This window comes from Coregonus lavaretus (assembly GCF_964263955.1).
Source record: "Coregonus lavaretus genome assembly, chromosome: 38".
Taxonomy (NCBI): domain Eukaryota; kingdom Metazoa; phylum Chordata; class Actinopteri; order Salmoniformes; family Salmonidae; genus Coregonus; species Coregonus lavaretus.
In genome coordinates, this window is record NC_140025.1 from 24442739 (window position 1) to 24459851 (window position 17113).

General features: G+C 46.1%; 1 protein-coding gene across 1 annotated transcript; it reads right to left on the minus strand.

The window, feature by feature from the left end:
- Positions 1-8479: 8479 nt before the first annotated feature.
- On the minus strand, positions 8480-10063 carry lrrtm1 (leucine rich repeat transmembrane neuronal 1; the record flags this gene model as incomplete). The annotated part of the gene is made up of 1 exon (XM_084155030.1): positions 8480-10063. One exon carries the CDS (start codon positions 10061-10063, stop codon positions 8480-8482), a length of 1584 nt encoding a protein of 527 aa, XP_084011156.1.
- Between the last annotated feature and the right edge of the window lie 7050 nt (positions 10064-17113).

The window sequence follows — 17113 nt, forward strand, 5'->3', positions numbered from 1 at the left end:
GAAATATGTACATGTAGGTAGAGTTATTAAAGTGACTTATAGATAATAAACAGAGAGTAGCAATGCAAATTGTCTGGGTAGCCATTTAAATAGATGTTCAGTAGTATTATGGCTTGGGGGTAGAAGCTGTTTAGAAGCCTCTTGGACCTAGACTTGGCGCTCTGGTACCGCTTACCGTGTGGTATCAGAGAGAACAGTCTATGACTAGGTTGGCTGGAGTCTTTGACAATTTTTAGGGTCTTCCTCTTACACTGCCTGGTATAGATGTCCTGGATGGCAGGACGCTTGGCCCCAGTGATGTACTGGGCCGTACACACTACCCTCTGTAGTGCCTTGCGGTCGGAGGCCGAGCAGTTGCCATACCAGGCGGTGATGAAACCAGTCAGGATGCTCTCGATAGTGTAGCTGTAGAACCTTTTGAGGATCTGAGGACACATGCCAAATATTTTCAGTCTCCTTAGGGGGAATAGGTTTTGTCGTGCCCTCTTCACGACTGTCTTGGTGTGCTCGGACCATGTTAGTTTGTTGGTGATGTGGACACCAAGGAACTTGAAGCTCTCAACCTGCTCCACTACAGCCCCGTCGATGACAATGGGGGTGTGCTCGGTCTGCTTCTTTTTCCTGTAGTCCACAATCATCTCCTTTGTCTTGGTCACATTGAGGGAGAGGTCGTTGTCCTGGCACCACATGGCCAGGTCTCTGACCTCATCCCTATAGGCTGTCTCGTCGTTGTCGGTGATCAGGCCTACCGCTGTTGTGTCATCGGCAAACTTAATGATGGTGTTGGAGTCGTGCCTGGCCATGCATGTCATGAGTGAACAGGGAGGACAGGAGGGGACTGAGCACGCACCCCACAGGGGACCCAGTGTTGAGGATCAGCGTAGCAGATGTGTTGTTACCTACCCTTACTACCTGGTGGCGGCCCGTCAGGAAGTCCAGGTTCCAGTTGCAGAGGGACGTCTTTAGTCCCAGGGTCCTTAGCTTAGTGATGAGCTTTGAGGGCACTATGGTTTTGAACGCTGAGCTGTAGTCAATGAATAGCATTCTCACATAGGTGTTTCTTTTGTCCAGGTGTGAAAGGGCAGTGTGGAGCGCAATAGAGATTGCATCATCTGTGGATCTGTTGGGGCTATATGCAAATTGGAGTGGGTCTAGGGTTTCTGGGATAATGGTGTTGATGTGAGCCATGACCAGCCTTTCAAAGCACTTCATGGCTACAGATGTGAGTGCTACGGGTCGGTAGTCATTTAGGCAGGTTACCTTAGTGTTCCGGGGCACAGAGACTATAGTTGTCTGCTTGAAACCTGTTGGTATTACAGACTCAGACATGGAGAGGTTGAAAATGTCAGTGAAGACACTTGCCAGTTGGTCAGTGCATGCTCGGAGTACACGGTCTGGTAATCCGTCTGGCCCTGCGGCCTTGTGAATGTTGACCTGTTTAAAGGTCTTACTCACATTGGCTACGGAGAGTGTGATCACACAGTTATCCAGAACAGCTGATGCTCTCATGCATGTTTCAGTATTACTTGCCTCGAAGCGAGCATAGAAGTAATTTAGCTCGTCTGGTAGGCGCGTGTCACTGGGCAGCTCGCGGCTGTGTTTCCCTTTGTAGTCTGTAATAGTTTGCAAGCCCTGCCACATCTGACGAGCGTCGGAGCCGTTGTAGTACGATTCGATCTTACTCCTGTATTGACGCTTTGCCTGTTTGACGGTTCGTCGGAGGGCATAGTGGGATTTTTTATAAGCTAGAGTTAGAGTCCCGCTCCTTGAAAGTGGCAGCTCTACCCTTTAGCTCAGTGCGGATGTTGCATGTAATCCATGGCTTCTGGTTGTGGTATGTACGTACAGTCACTGTGGGGACGACGTCATCGATGCACTTATTGATGAAGCCAGTGACTGATGTGGTGTACTCCTCAATGCCATTGGAAGAATCCCGGAACATATTCCAGTCTGTGCTAGCAAAACAGTCCTGTAACTTAGCATTTGCTTCATCTGACCACTTTTTTATTGACCGAGTCACTGGTGCTTTAGTTTTTGCTTGTAAGCAGGAATGAGGAGGATAGAATTATGGTCAGATTTTCCAAATGGAGGGCGAGGGAGAGCTTTGTATGCGTCTCTGTGTGTGGAGTAAAAGTAGTGTAGAGGTATTATTATTATTATATATATACATATATTTTAATTTTTTTTCTCTGGTTTCACATTTAACATACTGGTAGAAATGAGGTAAAACAGATTTAAGTTTTCCTGCATTAAAGTCTCCGGCCACTAGGAGCGCCACCTCTGGATGAGCATTTTGCTGTTTGCTTATGGTCGTATACAGTTCATTGAGTGCGGTCTTAGTGCCAGCATTGGTTTGTGGTGGTAAATAGACAGCTACGAAGAATATAGATGAAAACTTTCTTGGTAGATAGTGTGGTCTACAGCTTATCATGAGATACTCTACCTCAGGCGAGCAAAACCTTGAGACTTCCTTAGGTATCGTGCACCAGCTGTTGTTTACAAATATACATAGACCACCACCCCAGAGGCTGCTGTTCTATCCTGCTGATACAGTGTATAACCCGGCAGCTGTATGTTATTCATGTCATTGTTCAGCCACAACTCGGTGAAACACAAGATATTACAGTTTTTAATGTTCCATTGGTAGGATATTTGTGCCTGTAGTTTGTCCATTTTATTATCAAGTGATTGTAAATTGGCCAATAGTATCGATGGCAAAGGCAGATTAGCCACTCGTCGCCGACTCCTTACCAAGCACCCCGATCTCTTTCCACAATATCTCATTTTCTTTCTACTGCGAATGACGGGGGTGAGGGCCCTGTCGGGTGTCTGGAGCAAATCCCTCTCGTCTGACTCATAAAAGACAAATTATTTGTCCAGTTCAAGGTGAGTGATCGCTGTTCTGATGTCCAGAAGCTATTTTCGGTCATAAGAGACGGTAGCAGCAACATTATATACAAAATAAATTACAAACAATGCGAAAAAACACACAAAATAGCACGGTTGGTTGAGAGTCCATAAAACGGCAGCCATCCCCTCCGGCGCCATCATTGTGACAGCCACACTGTGTTTAACGTGATCTACGCTAGCTGTGCTGTGCTGTGCTGTGTGTTGGGCTCTGCTGGGTCTCTCTGTCTGCTCTGAGAGGTGTGGGGTGACCTTTAGAGTTGGCCCGTGCCATCCCTGTTCACACATAGTAACATCCTGCAGTCTGTCATTCCCAGTGTGTGTGTGTGTGTGTGTGTGTGTGTGTGTGTGTGTGTGTGTGTGTGTGTGTGTGTGTGTGTGTGTGTGTGTGTGTGTGTGTGTGTGTGTGTGTGTGTGTGTGTGTTCCTCTTTTCTTTATGTCATTCCAACATCCTCTCTTTTAGTTTCTGTAACATTTTGTTCCAACACATCCTGTTCTCTAACTCAGTCTTATTCATTCACATACATGTACGTAATCGCTTGATCTCTTTCTTGTGTGCACACACACAAACACATGCACACACACGCGCACACACACACACACACACATACAAACACACACACAAAAACATAGCTTTGAGACAGGAGTTTCAATACCTGTTAACAAGTGCATTATCCATCCTTCCCTATCCCCCTCCTCCATCCCCCTCTCCTCTGCTTTTCAACACAGCTGTGCCCTCCGACGTACAGAAACCATTGTCACGCTTCCTCGCACAATTTCCATTTCAAACAGAACCAATATCAAACTTTATCCCCCTCTGAACCCCCCCCAACCCAAGATACGATGGGCCAATCCACCCCTTTCTCTCCTCTCGTCCATCACCATTTCTAATGAGCTGCCATATCAATAATGCAGTGCCATATAAATAAACCATTATTATTCCCATAGACAGTCAATAGCCGTAGCATGAGCATGTAAAAAAACTTCAAAGACTATGTAATCGGCAATCAGTAATCAGAGGATCATCAGTTGATCAGGGAAGCAAGTCCATTTGGTAAGCCAGTCATCTGTGTTAGTATCGATTTTGCTCAGCGTCAACAATCAGGTTGTTAATAATGGGAGGTTATAGGAGAGGTGATATGTCCTGTTGGGATTATGACCCCTTGTCTGAGACGGTCAACAGACACTTACAGGTTTTAGTCCTCCCCACAGTGTCAAGTAGAGAGAGAGAGAGAGAGAGAGAGAGAGAGAGAGAGAGAGAGAGAGAGAGAGAGAGAGAGAGAGAGAAAGAGAGAGAGAGATAGCGAGCGAGAGAGAGAGAGAGAGAGAGAGAGAGAGAGAGAGAGAGAGAGAGAGAGAGAGAGAGAGAGAGAGATGCCTGAGGGTAAATCCTGGAGTCTTAAGGACTCAACTCTTTCAAATATGCAAACCCCTTTCCCTGTCCCTCCCTCCCTCCATCGCGTGTTAGAAAGACTGAAACAAAATGGAGGTGCCAACAGTAGCCTGTGTGTCAAGGCATCATCGAATATTTACAGCCTAAATATAAGCCCAGCAGTTTGCATGATTTGAGGGGCTATCAGGCAAGAAAATGAATAAGACAGAATATAAGAGAATAAGATAATAAGCAAATTACTATCAGTATATCGATATCTCACATCTCGCTATGCTGTGTCTCTCTGCCCTGCTCTGCTCGGCTGTATCGGTCGGCAGCTAGCCTACTTAGCATACAGATGTCATGCCTAGTTATGATTCATGGCCATTTTGGATTTCAAAGTGGGCCGCCTGGTCGGGAGATATCATGAATACGATGTAGATCATGAATCTGAAATTCCAGTTATTGTTGTTTTTCTCTGGAGCGGCTCCACTCTGAAAAAAAAATGACTGCACATTTTAGTTGAATTGTTGCTCCCGGCTTGTTGCTATTTTGGTTTTTCTTCTGGTCTAGTGTTCCACTCTGAAATGCCTCGTATGATAGATATCAGAGTAGATTTAGGTTGGTACTGTACAGTTTATGCATGGCATTGTATACACAAGAGTTTAGTGGGCATGATATTGTTTAACGGCAACCATTCACCCATGTGGCCTACAGATGTAGTATCTTAATTTGATCACCCTGTTGCAGGATAACTTTCCTGCAATGCAGGAAATGTAAAACTTGTAGTGGATTTGAGGTTTAAAAAATGTCCACTTTCTGACTATATTTTCCCTTTTGAAAAATGGATCAACCCCTACAAAATTGTCGATTAATTTTTATCCATGTAATAATTCACATTTCCTGTTGCTGCAGGAATATTTTCCTCCTGTAACAAAATGTCTCAAATTAAGATCCTACATCTTCATACAGACTATAGGTCAGGCTTTAGTATAATAATAGAGGCTTATACAGCCTATACAAAAGGCTGAGGGGAAAAAGGCTGAGAACCTTTCTAGTTAGAATTTGAGAATATCCCAGCTTTGCACCCCTCATAAAGCACAAGCATTTATATTAAAGTGAAGGTATCACGATATGCATAAGGTACATCGACAGTGTTACATACTGTATGTCATTGGTTTGTTTGAATGTATCTGTCTGTTTGTTGTTTGCGTCAAGGCAGGTGGTTGGAATGCGGTGATTATTTGATTTCATCAAGTATCGAGGTTAGAGACATAATCATTTGACCTCCCGGTAGATACAGTATGTTGCGTAATTGCTTGCATATATTATTATATTTGTTTTGTGTCACGCTGATGTAACTCTGCAACATCACTCAAACACACACACACACACACAACACACACCCATCACACACATACTGTACACTCAGTTGAGCCTTGTATACACACACACACACACACACATGTATAGATCTGCCTATTTTTGCCTATGTACAAATATGTGGGGAGTAGGATGCACACACACATGCAGTCTTACATAACTAACATTGTGGGGACACACAATTCAGTCCCATTCAAAATCCTATTTTCCCTAATCCTAAATCTAACTGTAACCTTTACCCTAACCTTAACCCCAAAACAAAACCTTAACCCTAAACCTAACCCTAGCTCCTAACCCTAACACTAATCCTAACCTTAACCCTAAACCCCCTAGAAATAGCATTTGACCTTGTGGGGACTAACAAAATGTCCACAGTTGGTCAAATTTTCGTTTGTTCACTATTCTTGTGGGGACTTCTGGTCCCCACAAGTATAGTTAAACACACACACACACACACACACACACACACATACTCCCTATGGCTAAACAACTCCATGATGATAATAGCCGGTGCTGAGTGATTGTGATTGTGGAATGCTGGAGACCTGATGTTGCTGCTGCAGCATTCTGCCTAGGAACTCAGGTCAGCCTAGAGAATGTGCAGGACACAGTGTACTTCTTCTACACACACACACACAAACACACACACACACACACACAAACACACTCTAACCCTGAACCTAATTGTAACCTTAAACCTAACCCCACCTTTGTCCTCATGGGGATGTGGGAAATGTCCCGACAAGAGAGGATTTTCCTTGTTTTACTATCCGTGTGGGGACTTTTGGGGATTTTAGGTCCCCACAAGGATAGAATACCCCCCCCCCCCCCCCCCCCCCCCACACACACACACACACAGGCTTACACCTCAGACACTACTCTCACTGTTTCTGTCTGTCTCTTTAGTTACAGCAACAGCATACACACAGTGCTATCAGAAATATAGAACCACAAACACACACAGTAGGCTGGATTTACTGATTTCAGTCACACACACAGCAATATACAATCACACACACTCGCATAGACACACACCACACGTACGCATGCAATCATACTGTGACACTGTGCAGAAGCTCTGAGTCTTGTGTATTTTCTTCCCTCTCCCTCCCTCCCTCCCTCCCTCCCTCCCTGCCTCCCTCTCTCCTTTCCTGCTGATGTTAGGACACTAGAGAGCAGCCTACACCTTCTTTCTGCAGCCTCCGCAATCACTCCTTTAGTGATCACTCATTTCTCTCCCCCTAGCATCACCTACATGTCGATTGTCGACTGGTGCAAGAGACCAAACCCTCTGTCAACGCATCTCTCACTCACACAATGAGGAACAACCAGAAGAGAAAAATATACCCAAAATAGCATTGTATTGAAAGAACAAACGTTTCAACATTACACGCAAAACATAGTCAGGAAATCCATCGGCCCGGGCATGTGTCATGTCATGTGTTACTGCTGTCTCTTTAAGAAGGATAAAAGGCCAAATATAAAATTCTTAATCTAGCTCCTATTTTAGAATTCATTTTGATTTGAATAGTGTCGGGCTAGACGTTTTCTTCCTCCTTTTGATGTGTCCCACGCGGTGAAAGGAAGGCATAGCTCTAGCATGACAGCCAAGCAGCAGTGAAGGAAAGGCAGAGCTTTTTAGATCTCTCAGACGATGATGATCTCTCTGCTTCTGCCTGTGTCGTCTGTGTGGATGTTTTAGACGACACACAAATTTTATCATGTGAAAATACGCCACCTGATTAGAAAGTGTCAGATCAATTGAATCTAGAAAGGATAGAGGAGAAGGAGGGGAAGTGGGAAGGTGGGGGGATTCGGGAGAAGCAACCACAACATCTATAGCGAGCCAGCACATTGAATGCCCCCCTCACTCACAAACAGGGAATGAGGGATAAAGAGAAGTACAGCTAGGCTATCCCTCTGGCCACTTGTCTTTTTACCCAACTAGAGCTGCTGCAGTAGGCACGCCAGACAAACGCTCTCTCTCTTCCAACCACCAGCTCGAGCACTGCATCTCTTTTCATGATCCGCCCCTCTCCCAAAGGTCCCTTACAAGACAAGGGTTTACTGTGAATAGCAATTAATTTATTTAAACATGGTATTTTTTCGTAGTTTACAAAACAAGTAGGATAGCATCTTGCATCTTTTTTTTTTTTTTCCCACTCTTGCTTTTTAAACATATTTTACACAGAATTTATAATATATTTTTTTAGTTTTTATAATCCAACTTAGCATTCTTTTTCTATTTTTTTGTTGTCGTGTTTTCGTTGTTGTCGTTGTATTACCACAATAGAAATGGTGTGTTTATGGCTGGCCAGTGTGTCCCCAGTTGGTCTTTAGACAATAGCAGAATATTCTGAAGTAAGAAAGACTCATTTAAAGCTCAAATAATATCCACTCCAGGTGTAGAGAAGAAGAAGAAAAACCATTGGTGCCTACAAACATAGTAATCCTCTCTGGTGTTTCTGTATAAAGTCAACATAATATTCCATCTCTGGTGATTCTGTGTATCAAGTTAACAGGCACAATATAGTCTGGTCTCCATAGTGTCCATAGAGGCCCTTCAGATCCACAGCAATAAATCCACGGTCTCAGTCAGTCCTCCCCCCTTCTCCTCAACAGTAGGGGGACGAGCAGCACAGTGCGACGCAGTGTAAATAGTGTCCATAGCAGGATCCCTGGTTCAATCCTCACTCATACAACCCCAACCCACCCAATATATCCCATATATCCAAAAGGGTCTCGGTTAGTAGTCCATATTATCCACACAAACACACGTAAACACACACATATCCATACACACACAAAGGGTCGGGTCAGACCTCGCACTCCCGGGAGGGCTGCTGCTGGCAGGTGCAGGAACCGTACTCGTTGATGATGACCAGGGCCCCCTCGATGTGGTTGGGCTTGTAGTCGACGTAGTACTCCGGCGTGGACATGGTGGCCATCTGCTGCATGCTCTGCTTCTGCTTTTGCTTGCGCCGATGGCTGCTGAAGCACTGGCGCACCTGCCGCACACCCGCCGGGAAACACTTCCAGGTCACGTAGAGCATCAGCACCACGATGAGGAAGGAAAAGATGAGTGCCATGGTGCCCGTCACCACCTTGTGGATCTGCATGGTGCTCTCTATGTCGTCGAGGTTACCCACAGTCACCGTGAAGGAATTGGTGACCACTGCGCCGCCCTCAGCGGCCGGTGGATCGTATGGGTTTGCCGTGGGGCCGCCCTGGAACTGGTCCTTGGCAGTGTAGCCGGGGTACCAGCCCATGGTCGTGGTGTCCTGGTCGCCGCCATCCTCGCACAGCTGGAAGGCGTAGATGGCATCCAGTATGTCCTCGCCCTGTGCCACATCCGGGCTGGAGCACAGCAGCTGGCTGTCCCGCTGGCCCCGGAAGGCGCTCAGCCACTGGGCCAGGGCGCACACGTTGCGGCTGCATTCCCACTCATTGCCTGCCAAGGTAATGCTGCCCAGGGACGACCACGAGTCCAGGATGCGCTGCTCCACGGCCGTCAGCCGGTTGGCGTCCAGCATGAGGGCCTTGAGGTTGGGCACGCTCTCGAAGACGTGCGGCTCGATGTATGCGATCTCATTGGCCGAAAGGTCGATCTTCTCCAGGAAGGGCCAGGTCCAGTCCAGGGTGCTGACCACAACGGTGGCCCGGTTGTTGCGCATGTAGAGCGTGCGCAGCGAGATGAGGCGGGGGAAGTGGGCCAGGTTGACTTTGACCAGCTCGTTGTGCTCCAGGTGCAGCTCGGAGAGCTTGAAGAGCCCGGCGAAGGAGTTTCGCGCCAGGCTCTGAAGCTGGTTGTAGCCCAGGTCCAGGAACTGCATGCTCCGGCAGTCCTGGAAGATCCTCACTGGGACAAACTTGAGGGCGTTGTAGCGCAAATGCAAATTGGTTAGCTTCCTCAGGCCGTGGAACAGGTCGGGTTCCAGCGCTTGCAGCCTGTTGTATGATAGGTCCAGGATGCGCAGGTTGGGGAGGGGCCTGAAGGTGCCGTTGGGCAGGCTCTCGATATGGTTGGTGCTCAGGTCGAGCTCCTTGACCCGGCGCAGCCTGTCGAAGGTGCCCTCCTCCACCACGTCGATGTTGTTATGATCCAAGTAGAGCCAGGTGAGCTGCGACAGGCCAGTGAAGTGGCCCTCGCGCAGCTCTGTCAGGTTGTTCTCGCGCATGGACAGGCCCAGGGCGCTGCTCAGGTTTCGCGGAACGTCGGTGAGATTGAGCCCTTCGCAGTAGAGCAGCTTGCTGTCGCAGCGGCACAGCCGTGGGCAGACACCCTCCACCGAGGGGACCATTTTGAGCATGATGCCCAGCGTGCACCACAGCAACAGTATCAACCCAGGGGGCTTCCTCAGGGGCCACTTTAGGTACAAGCCAATTAGAAGGAAATCCATCAGCCTGAATATCCTCAGATAGATCCGCAGAGAAAATGTCCATTGGAATCGTTCCGGTATTACTCTGTCATGGTTCACATCGTAATTTGTAATCTCTCCCCGGCAGGAAATCAGCTCTCGTATTTTTTTCCTATTCCCTTTCTTGTAGTGAATTGTGTTGTTTGTGTGTTTTTCCCCCCAAGGTATTTACTTATAGAAAGGGGGAGGAATCCAGTGTGGGGGAAAAAAAGAAAAGAACAGGGGAGAAGGATAAAGGGCAAGTCACTTTGCTCATGTTAGATATCAGGGGGCAAGAGACGAGCAGAGGGGGGGTAAAAAATGTTGTCTTCACCGAGTGATCACATATGAAAGGAATCCTACTCACCCCTATCCAGAGACGGACAACCCCTATTCAGCGACTCCCTTTGTGCCCGCATTAATTATGTGCGAATCTAAAAAAGGACCCCAGTGTTGTACAAATTTGCTCCCCCCCCCCTCGTCCTTTTCAGCCAGAACACCAGATCCTGGCAGGCTTACAATGTCTTAGTTCTCCTCGAGTGAAAGAAGCCAGAAAAGACCCAAGGAATCCAAGTGGATGCTGGTTAGGAAATGCAAGTTCCCTGCTCGGCTGCATGCATGAGTGTCGTGCCTCCTCGCTCTCTCTCTCTCTCCCTCCTGCTCTTCTGCAGTCACTGCTATTGCGATGATCCGGAGAGGAGAACAGAGGAAGCAAAACCAAGGCAACCAAGAAAGGAGAGGAAAAAATAACTCAAAACTCTCGATAAAGACTGGGGGCAGATCTGTCAACACAAATTACCGTCCGTCACTTGAAGCGATCGCTGACCTGCACGGCTTAAATCCAGTCAGCTCTTTCATTATTATGTCAGTGACCGACCGGCGCGCTTCAGAAAATATGTATTGGAAGGATAAGGATGGGTAACGCCACGGTCTCTCTCCTTCTCTTCTCTCTCTCTCTCTGTAGTTTTTTCCCTTTCTTTTTAGTATCTTTCAGATCCCCTCTCATCTCCTGTGAGAAGCCCCTTGACTCCTGCGTCCTCCTGTCTTTTGGGTTCTGTTCATATCCCCTTGTGCTGTTAGTGGTGTTTTTCCCTTGTCGGCTGGAGGGAGTTTGCTGGTGGAGGCTGGAAGGCTGAGAGGCTGAGGAGGCTGCTAGTAGGGAGGCAGAGGTGGTGTGTGACGGGGATGGAGAGGAGAGGCAGAGCACTGTTCCTTTCGATCCCTCGCTTGCAGCAGACTAGTGTACTGGCAGAGCATGCAGAGGCACCGTCTGTTCACTGAGTGTCGTAAGCCACTCACAATTCAGACTGGCCCCTCTCTCTCTCTCTCTCTCTCTCTCTCTCTCTCTCTCTCTCTCTCTCTCTCTCTCTCTCTCTCTCTCTCTCTCTCTCTCTCTCTCTCTCTCTCTCTCTCTCTCTCTCTCTCTCGTGCTTGTTCGCTCACTCACTCACTCTCTCTCTCTCCCCTCCGCCTTCTTCTCTCTCCCTCTTTCTCTCTCGCTCGGTTTTCTCAGTGTTTGAAACATTTCCATATTCAAAAGTGGCAAGGCTTAAATCTGTTTTTTTATTGAAGCACACAGAATATCTCTCTCTCTCTCTCTCTCTCTCTCTCTCTCTCTCTCTCTCTCTCTCTCTCTCTCTCTCTCTCTCTCTCTCTCTCTCTCTCTCTCTCTCTCTCTCTCTCTCTCTCTCTCTCTCGCGTGCACACTCTCTTGCGCACGCTCTCTCTCGCGCGCTCTCTCACTCCTCTCCCTCCCGCGCTCTCTCCCTCCCTCCCTGTAATGAATTGAAACAAGCCATCTACAGTATCTGCTTCTTCTCTTCTTGTAGAATCCAGTCGCCCTCATTATCGCAGATTAATATTCCACTAATGATTGAAAGGGTGTTCTATATGCGTTCTATCCTTCCAGCTGAGAAATGTTCCAAACTCCTGGCTGAACCGATGGGGCTGGTGCTGCATAATTACATAACAATGCAGATGTCATAATAATAATAATAATTTATGATCAAACCAATGTTATTGTATGCAGTGATTATACACACTTATTCACACATTTAATGGTAAATTATGCAGCTGTACAGTTTATAGGTCCTCATCTGAATATAGTCTATATGGCAGTATTATCCTACATTACCCTGCTATTTTTAGGGACCAAACCGACCAGCAACTTATGCTTAAAATGGCATAGCATATTACCCCAGGTGGTCTAAACATTTAATGTCCATATTTTTATTTTATTTTTTTAATGTGTTTTTAATGAGCAGAAGTGCAATGAGCATAGCATGGTGAGAGTATGGTTCCAATATGTAAAGGGTGTGCCGACTCTACGATTCACGATTGAGCTCTTTGCATTGATATATCCTAGCTTTTATTTCCTTGTCCATTGAACGGAAAAGAGTCAAACCCAACTAGATCACGTAAATCTGCATTTGGTAACACTGAATGCTGCCTGCCTGGTCTCTTTCATCACGGTCGTTTGAGGACGTGGCTGTCCAGTGTGAATACAGATTTAATCTGTTGCCACTTAGAGACGGACAGTGTTACATCATATATTCCTCTCAGGAGCTCCCCACGCTCCTAGCTCCTATGGCTTCCTGGTTCACGGACCCTGTCCGTCTCTCCCAACCCTTGTCATCTCACTCCCGTTAATTTCCAAGGACAATGAGCTGTGAGGAATCTGACGATTTGGTCCCTTACATGACGCAAACATGCCCTCCCCCCCTCCCCCTCCTTTCTGACAGCTGACATAACTTTCACATCATGCCTCCTTGCTCGGCGTTCTGCTGTGAAATAAAGGATTTAATCAGGAAGTAAAAAGTGCCACGTCGGCCCTGGCTCATCTGGTAATTGCCATGTCGGTCTGTCTACACAGAAGACCCGGGAAACGTTGTCAGCAGCTAGCGAGGGTTGCTATACCAGGGCCTGTATTCATAAAATGTCTAATAAAGAATGGTGATCTAGGATCAGTTTTGCTTTTTGTATCATAATGAAGATGGTTATATGGACAGGGGGGACCTGATGCCAGATCTGCACTCCTACTCTGAAACCCTTTTATGAATATTTGTCTAAGGAAAGCCATCGACAGCTCAGAGACCTGGGTTTACTAGTGACAGTTATAGGAAGGTTAGACGGTGACAGGGAACCTACTCTCACATTTGCTTTACCTCCGCTGTCACTAATTTCTCATTCATAATTAAGCAACCGATTTAACTGACATTCACGACTGGCATATTCACACTGCAGCTAATCCAACAAACATTAGCCATTTTGAAGGAGCAGTGTCGTGCTGTTTTGAGCTTATCTTGAGTACTCGTTAATGATGCTCCACCGAAACATGTTCCTTTCACCTTCTTATGGTTTGTGTGTTGCTGTGTTCACGCCCTGAGAGTGGAGCCAATGCAAAGCTTTGACAGTGGGAAGATACATATAATGCACTAGGAAGGGAGAAATAAAACTATGGGAAGTCTCCCAGTCAGATGTATCACTCTCCTGCTCGTCTACCTCAGCCGATATCTCTTCAGCCTCGTAATGGATGGATGGCTACACCAGCTAATGAGTTGGTAGCACCGTAATGACTTAACACAGCGAACAGGAGATAGGAGTGCCCGGGCCATCCGTTTTAGACTTTTTAAGAGGTTGTGGCTGTGGAGAGGGCAGACACATGTGCACGTGTGTGCGTGCACAGACATGCACACACAACCATGCATGCACACATACACATGCACACATACACACCCACACACACCCACACACACACACACACACACATGCACACATACACACACATACACATACACTCCTATTAAAGATGGGCGGTGGGTGCAGATAGGCATCTCGACTCGTCTGAACGATAACCTTCATTTGTTCCTTCAAACCACGTCATTGCTGCTTCTAGTGGGGTAGAGTAGACTAGAGGGAGGATAACAGCGTTTGGGAAACTAGGGCATTACCCTTCCCTACCCTTCTATTTTGATTCATGAACATTCAAAGAAACCAATATGATTTTCTGTGGAATTTAGGAAAAGGGGGACAGTCGACTGGAAAATAAATTGGGTGGAGAACATGGCATGCTTCTTTCGCTGAGGGGACTTCCGCATCCCCGGAAACGAGACCGAAATGACAGAACGGCGGTATGTGAGCCCAGAGATTAAAAAGCAGAACAAATTAAAACATCTCGAGTGAAATCGTCATCTTTGTGGAACTAATGTGTGGGTGAATCAACTTTGGAGAGCGGGAGAGAGAGAGACTTTGTATGTCGTGATTCACTCCTCTCTTCTTCCTTTCATTCCATTCTTAAAACTGCTGTCACGCTATCAGTGTAGCCCAGAGCAGCCCAGAGCAGACCAGCAGGGCGCGGAGAGGCCTACTCATCCCCCTGTGAATGCCTACCCATGGGCAGCCAGGGCAGGTCAACATTTGGCTACACTGGGCCTCTGGGGGACAGGGACAGACGTTTGTGAGGAAAAAAAATCCCCCTTCGCTCCATTTAAAGATACTGTCTTTTGAAGGCATGTGAATATGTGAACACAAGCACAAAATGTCCTCTAGCAGATGATTTTATCACAAGCTAATTGCTGAACTGTCAACATTGACAGATATATTCAGTTTATGTTGCCCATGCTGGAATCCAACCCATAACCCTGATGTTTATTTCCTGTCCTCTGACCATGCTCTGACCCTCAGAACCACTGGTCACATGTCAGATGTGTTGGTTGCACTGTTTCGACTCAACTACAGTAGCTTTGCATTCTGAAAGAGACTTTCTTCTCCATACATGAAATCCATCTTAATTTGCGTTCTGTTTTGTGTTAATAGGTATAACTTGTGCCCTTCGCTACGCTAATGCTAGGTTAATAAATGCAAACCATGCTAGGCAGTTAATGTGGATGTGGAATTAGCTAATTAATAAGTTAGCACTTACTATTAATAAAATGTAGATTGTGTTTGTGTTGTTTACGTTAGTTATTCTTAATCAACATACTATTATATTTCCTTAATGTTTTCTGCCGTATTAGCATTTTTAACTACAGTGTGCTAACACAGTGGATTTGCTAAGGACTCTGGCTGGTTAGCAAACATATCACTTGCATAATTTATTGCACAGTTACTGAGCTCTGATGCTATTGCACTCACCAGCCTACCAGCCATAAAACCTTGCAGCTTTAATGTTTAACTCTTGACACCTAGATAGATAGATAGATGAAAGTTCACTCCTTAGCCAGAGTGAAGTAGAGACTCAAAAATCAAAATGGCCGCCACTGCCTGGCACTGTAGCGGATGGAGCGAGACAGATCCTCTGTGATTGAATGGACTAGACACCAGACACTCACTATGGACAGTAGCCCATCATACCTGGTTCAACACACATCAATAACTCCAGACGAATGGCTATCGGCTATTGGCTTTAACCTCATAAATCCTCATCAGCCGTCATACCTGGACATGGCTACTAGATGTACTTGATACTCTGTTCCCATTGGGCAATAAGTTGGCTACTCTTCTCATTACACTACCACCAAGGCTTCGTCTCAAATGACACCCTACTGCACTATCTAGGGAATGGATGGTCTGGTCAAAAGTAAAGCACTATCTAGGGAATAGGGTGCACGGGCCAAAAGTAGTGCACTATCTAGGGAATAGGGTGGCATTTTAAACACGTTGCCCTTTGGTAATGCTCCGTACACTACTTTGGTAAAGCTATTTTTGATAGTAGATGAATGTTGGGAGTGTTATTATCCGTTCCCTCATTTACCCTTAGTCACCTTGGCTCTGCCGAGCCATAGAGATGCTGAATTGTAAGTACCCCTCGAAGAATTACAGCCATTATGCAATGGTGGTGGTTTCGGGTTAATCATTCTCTCGCAAGCTAATTACACTTGAGCTAGAGGAGAGATCAGCGTTTAAGCTTTGTTTACAGCTACGTCTGAACGCCTTTGTCCTTTGCCTTTCTTAGAGTCCCCTGACGAACATAGCATTTTTTTTCCCCCATCGTCTTTGTCTTGTTTTTTGGTGTATCTTGTTTGAAAAGGATATTGGTTGACTGTCTCAGTTTTGTGTCTGCTGCTGTAAAAGCCTATTGCAATGTTCCCGGCCCATGTGTCAGGTTTCTAATAGTTCCAGAGCCACAAAACCTCCCCCTCGCGCAGATAGCTAGCTGCCCATGGCTCTTTCCTCTTGGTTGATAGAACGGCTGATAGCCTCTTGACTGGGGTCTGAGTAGGGTCAACAAATAGCAGTATCGGACGCATCCCGTTCTTTTTTCCACCTCTTTTTCCTCACTTTTCTATACCTTACGCAATGGGTAGAACTGTGGCTTCTTATTGATTCTTGCCCTTCGCGGTAAACCATTTCCAGTGAGTAATTTCTTGTCGGAGGCCACAGCTGTCTCAGGCTGGCTCTCGAATCCCACCAACCCAAAAGGCTCTACGGCCAAGGCTGTCTTCTTCTGTGTTTTGGTCCATGCGTAAAGGGAGGTGCAATTTGGACACACACACATGCAGCAGTCGTTTGTGTGTGTGTGTGTGTGTGTGTGTGTGTGTGTGTGTGTGTGTGTGTGTGTGTGTGTGTGTGTGTGTGTGTGTGTGTGTGTGTGTGTGTGTATGCTTATGTGTTATAGTACTCAGTACATTCATACTCAATAAGACATCATTTGAGTCCTCCTGTTCTTCTATTAGTGTCGCTGTCTGAAGAGGTCTGCTATTAGTGGAAATCTATGAAACTCTACCCTGTCCTCTCCACTTTCACTCCACTATGTGTAGTTCACTATACATTTGATACCTAGTGTCATCCCTTTTCTTTGATAGGATTTATTCAAGTCAGTATTGTTATGTGAGCCTCTAATTGTTCAGTTCAAATGTTGCCATTTATTAGCTTAGAGCAGAGGTATAACTTTTTCCATGAATCTAATGACACAACCTTAAAATGGGTGTGTTTCGATTTTCACATCAACAAATAACCTTCAATTCATTACATGTTCATCTCTCTTATCAAAATTAAGAGGACCAATAGTAAATATATTTATTAAATGAAATGGTATTTTTCAAATGTTTGTAT